We start from the raw sequence: 6,626 nt of genomic DNA, 5'->3' as shown, positions 1-6,626 counted from the left end.
AACTTTACGTCATTAAATACCCTGTTTATGGCCGCTATCAGTTCTTTGTCAACTTTTTCCCCGACGTCTGGACATACAGGTGACCTGCAAATTAGCTGACAGGGACATTAAATCCAGGGAACGCCTTTTTGAGGCTCTTTTGAAGCAAGGATGTTGGTTTAAGAGATTTTATAAAAAAAAGGAAATGATGTTAGATGATGACTAACAAAAAATGAAATAAGTGCGAAAGAGACCTAACCATCACTACACTTCCTACCCTCTATACTGGTTTCATCGTTGCTCTCAAGTCATCCCGCCCCCCTCTCTCTCTCTCTCTCTCTCTCTCACCAGCACTTCTCCCTCTCTCTCAGCTGCTCTCCCTCCCCTCCCCTCTCTTCCTGTGGATGGTGTAGCTCTCTCTCTCCTTCTCTCTCTCCCTCGCAGTCTGGTGGAGCCGCACACAAGGATTAGAGGGTTGCTGTGAGTGTCTGCTCAAAGAGAAGAAGCCAGAAGACAGAAAGAGATAAAAAAATATCTCTAGGAAAGGATAGCCTTACTGTTGTGGATAAGTGATCTGATTTACCTTTACACAGGCTCTTCTTCCCATTTCATTCATGCTGAAGCCTTGCTGAGCCTTCACCTGGGGGAAGAACAGATAAGCCAAGGGACTAGATAGCCTGGACCTCCACACGGGGAGCCATGTGAGCTGCACCCCTCCACCCACTTCACACTACAGAAGTCCCCCCCTACAATCTGCACTCTGAGCTGGGGAGCACAACCAGGATTTTTTTCCCCTCTCCCTGGAACCTCCACTATCAGGGCTTGCTTGGAGGGACTCTCCAGTCTCGGCATACCCCAAGCGGGAGACACTCATCTCTGGGCACTGGTTGGGGGTTGTGAGTGCCCCCTGGTCTGGAGGCCAGCCAGCAGCACTCCAGCACCATGGATTACCTGTTTGGGATTGTAGTGCTGCTGTGCGGGGCGGTGCAGCCTGGAAGAGGTGTTGAGCCCAAGCATAACGTACCCAGGCTAAAGCTGTCATACAAGGGTAAGCCCATTCTCCGTTCTCCTCTGACTCCAGGATATATGGGTTGCTGGTGCTTTTGAGGTTGACTAGCTTGTCTGGTCCATTTTTCTTGCCCGTGGGTGCTCTTTCATGCTTTTTCTTTTCATCCATTCTTTCTTATGTTGAGTATCCCTTTTTTCCTCTTCTATTTCTGTGAATCTATTTCTGCCTGTGTGTCTCTCATTCACTCTTTCGCCCTCTTGGTCAGTACACAGCATCTAACTCTGCTTAACCTTCTGTATTCCTCTCTTCCATTAACTCACTCCTTCCCTCTCACTCACTCTGCCTGTCTCTAAGAATTCACTATTCTTCTTACAAATAGTCAGATTGGTTCCATATGCTAAGGAAGGGCTCTTGCCTGGAGTTAAATGTATATATTGGCCCCTGCACCACTTTTCCCCTTGTGCTGTCCCCTTCTGCTAGTACTGTACAGCCCTGTTAAGTGCTCTGAACAGGCAGTAGAGCCCCTGTTTTGATGGCTTCTGTCCCAAAAACTCTACTTCGGTCATGACACAGAACCTTTCTTTAAGCTGCAACGCAGGTTTCCTGACTTTTCATTACTCTGTTCGAAATGGATCCAACAGTTGCAGAGTTTTGTTTAAATGGAAAACTGTGTACATGTAGATTTAATGTGCATGCATTAAATCATTTATTTGCAGTAGAATGATGTAGAGAATAAGAGGGGGTTTCGTGTGTCTTTTTATATCGTGCACGTGTAAGTTTTTGACGTATACAGCAAACATGTTATTCTCTCTTCCTTCTGTGTTATTTTGAGGGGAGACTGCGGAGCGCCGGTTCTTCCTCTCCTTATTCCTCCTCCCCCCATCTCTCTCTCTCTTTTTCTCTCTCTCTCTCTCTGTCTCGTCTCCTCTCTCACACCCTACACTAAATCAGGCTCTTTGTAATAGCAGACTTTTCATCTCAGCTAGAAATAACTGGCAACATTTTTGGCATATTTTGGGAAGTTTTTTTGCTTTTTAATGTCTGTGAGGGAGGCTATTGTGGTTCTTTGTCCTTAAACATGACCGAAAGTATATGGCTGGGAGTGTGGTCTCCTGATTCTTTATTTTAGTCCCGTTTCTCTCGTAAAACATGCCCTCTGAAAATTTATGAACAGGCTGATTTGCCGTCGTTTTGTAGCTGAAAACATGAGTGTGCGGTTGATAGCCTCATAGAGTGTTTAACTGTCACCCAAAGCTTTGGTTCCTCAGATAATTTCAATCCATGTTGAGGGAAAGTTTCTCTTGGAGTCTTGAAGGGGCGAATATGATGTTCGTCGCTCTAATTCATTTTCTATCTTTAGCCGAGACGCTTGGTGTAACTTATGTTTAGAGGCCTGCTATATGACATGCTTTATTCTTTAGATGGAGTGCAACTTGTAATTTTGGTATAGTATATTTTCCTTTATCACCCTGTCAACTTCCAAGTGTGTATGGTGATTGTCTATGTTCTAAATCTAGAATAAAAAGACTTTTGTATTCAAACACGCTTTTTTCAGTGCATCCTAATGGCACTGTGGTTGGTATTAATGATGAAAGATTTTAAAGGGTGATGACATGCGTTTACCATGCGAACAAAATAAATCTGTAAAGAATCATGGTTGAACTTACCTGCTACAAGTCATACATCCCCTGAGCTCCATCATGTCAGTTCACACGAAATGGAGCCTCTAGGCATGATGGGAAAATGTCATCCCTTCTTTACAAAGCCATCTGTTTAAAGAATGTGAATATAGTTCCCTCCTGCCCCCTTTTGTGATCCTCTTCACTGTTCAGTCTGACAAGTGAACATGTTGCTGACAAGAATACTAGACAAGAGATATGTCATCAAGCATCAAAGTCTGTACTGACTGACTGTACGAGTGATGGATGTCTATCGTCAAAACCAAGAAAGCAGGTCTGCTGGGAAGGAGTAGCCTGTCATGATAGATGTACGTTTGTGGATGTACAATTATTTTTTGCTAAAAGTGCATCAAAGCCTCGTTGTTTATGTATATGTATGTGTGTGAATGTTCTTGCCACGTCTTGGTGTGAGGACTCAACACCCTCTCTTGTGATTTCCTCCCCTTAGACTGTAAGTGGTGTCTCGGTGTGTGAGTTTTTGTGTGTGTGTGTGTTTTAGCAAGGCAAGAATGTGTCAGGTCTGGCGTACACTCATATAATTAGACACCTGGTTTTGCATGTGTGCACGTATGTATAAGCTCACAAATCTGTATCTTTTATTGTGCCGTTGAATCTGTGTTTCTATAATTATGTGTGATTGCAAACTGCTGTTGGCTTCTGCTGCTGGCGCATGTCATTGTGTGAGTGATCATGGGGTGTAAAGGCATCAGAGTGTATCTTGTGCCATTGTCTATGTGTGTCACTGCTCACCAGTGTCTACGCTTGTGTCTCGGGCCCACAGGTGTTTGATGGCTCTCTTGATGCCTGTCAGGGGACGATTCTCAGTTAACACCCACACTATGGTGGGTGGAGGGGGGGAGAGAGAGGGATGGAGGAATGGTGGGGGTGCGATGGTGAAGGGGAGGGGATTTGCTTTTAATGAAGGAAAAGCTGGCAGACATACAGTAGACGACACAGAAAGAAGGGAGGCTGGTCGTTAAGTGAAGTGTCACTCATCCCCTCTCCCTCCGCAAGAAAACGGCATAGTAATTAAGTCAAATAAATGACAAGGAGGAATCCTCCTGGGAAGGAGAGTCAAACAAGCGCCAAGCAAAAGAGTGGGTCCCTGGGTGGGACGATCACACGAGCAGAGAGTGTAAGAGAGACTGAGGCGCACAAGTAGGACGGCCACAAAACAAGCAGGGCCTGTGATTTGGGGGGGAAGTCAAATAAACATCGAGCATGTGAGCAGGGTCCCGTGAAATTATTCTCAAATGAGCGCTGATGACACACCACCTGGGACTGACAGTCAGGAAAAAAGTGAGTGATTTTCTTCTGCCGGAAAGGACAGGCGAACGACTGTCGAGTGAGCAGTTTGAGGGGTAGAGCGACTGAGAAATGGAGGCAGGTAGATAAAATAACCTCTCGTGGGACGGCTGGCGCAGCAAGTGCACAGTAAATGATTTCCCAGTGGGGTCAGTTAGACATTCAGCTAAAAGGATCTGGCTTGATGGGGACAGAACTATGATCACAGAGTTAATGATTTTCTCTTCTCCGTGAGACTAGAATAGCTCTTACTTTCCTCGACTTGTAACTTAAGGAGAGGAAGACATAAACTCAAGTCTAAGTTAAAATAATCTTGCTTAGCAAAGATATTACGTGTATTGGTATGATTTAATCAAAGGCTTGGCTTGTTTGAACAACTGACTGACGTTAGTGTTGTGTGGTAATAATTAAAGGATTCACATTGTCACCTGATTTCCTCCTAAAAGTGAGTCATCATCATCAAGAATTTCCTAGCATATTGCAACTGTCAAAATATTGAAATCATCATCTTAGATAGTAGTGCTTTAATATTGCACAACTGAGACTATGCTGGTGCACGACTGCAATACAACAACCATGCGAACTGCAAGGATAAAACAAGGATATGGTCCCATGGATCGATGCATACCTGCACACGATCACATTCCTGAACACAATCCCTCTACAGCACCCTGTACTGTAAGTAGTCATCAGGAGGAACACTGACCCCTAAAGGTCAATGCACACACAGCACACAGTGAATGCAAGCACAATAAAGGGGAAGATCCATGCTACAAACTACAAAACTTGACCCTATTGTGATCCCTAAAATGGAGCCAGTGAGCGGCACTTAAAAGGTCTCGTTAAACAACCTGATAATTACCCTCGACGTGGGTAATTATGGAGCCTACTGTATGACCTCTTAATGCCATCGCAGCCGCCCTGTGCTTGCTGGATGGGTGGAACTGAGGAGGAAAGACAGAGCGAGACAGGGAATCTGGAGTTGGCTTGCAAGCCTTCAAAATAGACACTTGGTGTGGAACCGCATTCAACGCAGTCTGGACTCAGCCCCATAATAAGCCCCGTCTGTGTGAGTGTGTCCATGTGTGTTTGTGTGTGGGCGTGCCTGCCTCTGAAAATATGTGCTGTTTGTATGTTTGCGGGTGTTTGCATGTGTGTTGGTTTATCAGTGTATCTTTGCCTATTCAGTCTTTTATATGTGAATGAGCATCTCTCTCTCTCTCTCATTGCTCTCTGTTTCTCTCTGTTGTATCTGTCCATTTTGCGGGCTGGGGCTGACAGAGCGGATGTAGATAATTAGAAGGTGTTCTCCCAATGCGCCAACTTTGGAGATGTCTGCCTCCATCTCCCTCTCTGTCTTTCTTTCTCATCGTTCTTTTCTTCCTACCCCCTCCTCCCTCTTCTGCGGCTCAGTCGCATCTCAAGGAACCACAACACCGCAGACCCTAAGTACAATCTTCGAGCAGGCTGTGTGTATGTGTATGTGTCTGTGTGTTTGTAATTTTTGATTTTTTTTTGCTGCTCTACTTTTCCTGTCTCTTAGATTGCAACTCAGTTGATACATATCTTTTGGCTATCCTTTTTAACTCTATTTGGACACACACACACACACATACACTAAACTACCCTCATCTTTGCTCCCACACAGCCACATTCCAAATGGAAAACGCCAATGTTTTGCAGTGGTTTCCTTTTCATCTGTGCCCCCATGTTACATCAAAATGTATTGCATTTCCTCACACTGACTCACATACCTCACCACAGTGTTCGGTAAGCTCCCATCACCCAAGTCCACAAGCTGAAAGCTGGTATAATGAAGTGCACGCAAGTGTATATATATGTCGACACTCATTGCCCCGCAGATAATTGTGCAATGACTCAGACGCTCTTGCAAAACAAAAAGCCATTCATCAAGTCACCGAAAAATCTGTCACTTGTTGTTGTTGCGGTTTTACACTTGCATACTGATACAGCAGGTGGGCAATTATCATAGACTTTATCTAACTTATCTTATTGTAGATAATTTCAGCTAATACAGTTACCCCGTGTGGCAAAATAGGCTGCATTTGTGAGTTTTATGACCTTTCAATTGCATATGCCTGTAGTTTGCTTTCCAAGTTGGTGTGTGTTTTGGAAAGTCATGCCTTTCCCCCAGTGTTCATAAAATGTTCCCTAATTAGAGGGATATTTGCTTAAGAACATTTTATTTAAACAAAAATGATTATCAAAAACTATCTGGATATGTGCTCATAGGCCACAGTAAGAGGTAGTGTCAGCGCAGTGTGTGTTTGCTCAAAGATTAACGTGTGTGCGAACAGCAGTTGCCTATGTTCAGTGTACTTTTTTGTCTGTGTGTACATAAGCACTGTATGGACATGCACAGAGGAAAAATATCCTGTGTCTTTGCATCTGTGTTTGAGATGTGGGCTTGGGTTACAGCGCGGTGCAGATTGCTGAACCGCGGGTATGAATGGGTCCCGCCACCTGCTAAGTCTTGTCAGTCAGATGGAGAAAGGGTGCACCATTCAATCTGAACAGAGTCGTGTTACAAATGAGGGGGACATCTCTGCAGAAAGACAGACTTAAGGACTGATAGACAACAGACGGACACGGAGACAGAGAAAAGGGGGAGTGGCACACCAAACAAATGTTAA

At 44.6% G+C, this 6,626-nt stretch overlaps 1 protein-coding gene across 1 annotated transcript in view; it reads left to right on the top strand.

Annotated features, from left to right (window-relative positions):
* The first annotated feature begins 921 nt into the window (after positions 1 to 921).
* Positions 922 to 6,626, top strand: part of sema3aa (sema domain, immunoglobulin domain (Ig), short basic domain, secreted, (semaphorin) 3Aa) — a 30,436-nt gene continuing 24,731 nt past the window's right edge. Inside the window, exon 1 of the mRNA XM_035676704.1 lies at positions 922 to 1,027. Coding sequence (XP_035532597.1) covers positions 922 to 1,027 — 106 coding nt within the window. The remainder of the gene's footprint in view (positions 1,028 to 6,626) is intronic.

This window comes from Morone saxatilis, unplaced genomic scaffold (genome assembly GCF_004916995.1).
Source record: "Morone saxatilis isolate NCDOM2014 unplaced genomic scaffold, NCSU_SB_2.0 Contig10, whole genome shotgun sequence".
NCBI classification, from domain to species: domain Eukaryota; kingdom Metazoa; phylum Chordata; class Actinopteri; family Moronidae; genus Morone; species Morone saxatilis.
The sequence above is the reverse complement of the archived record's forward strand: the minus strand, read 5'-3'. Positions and strand labels throughout refer to the sequence as shown.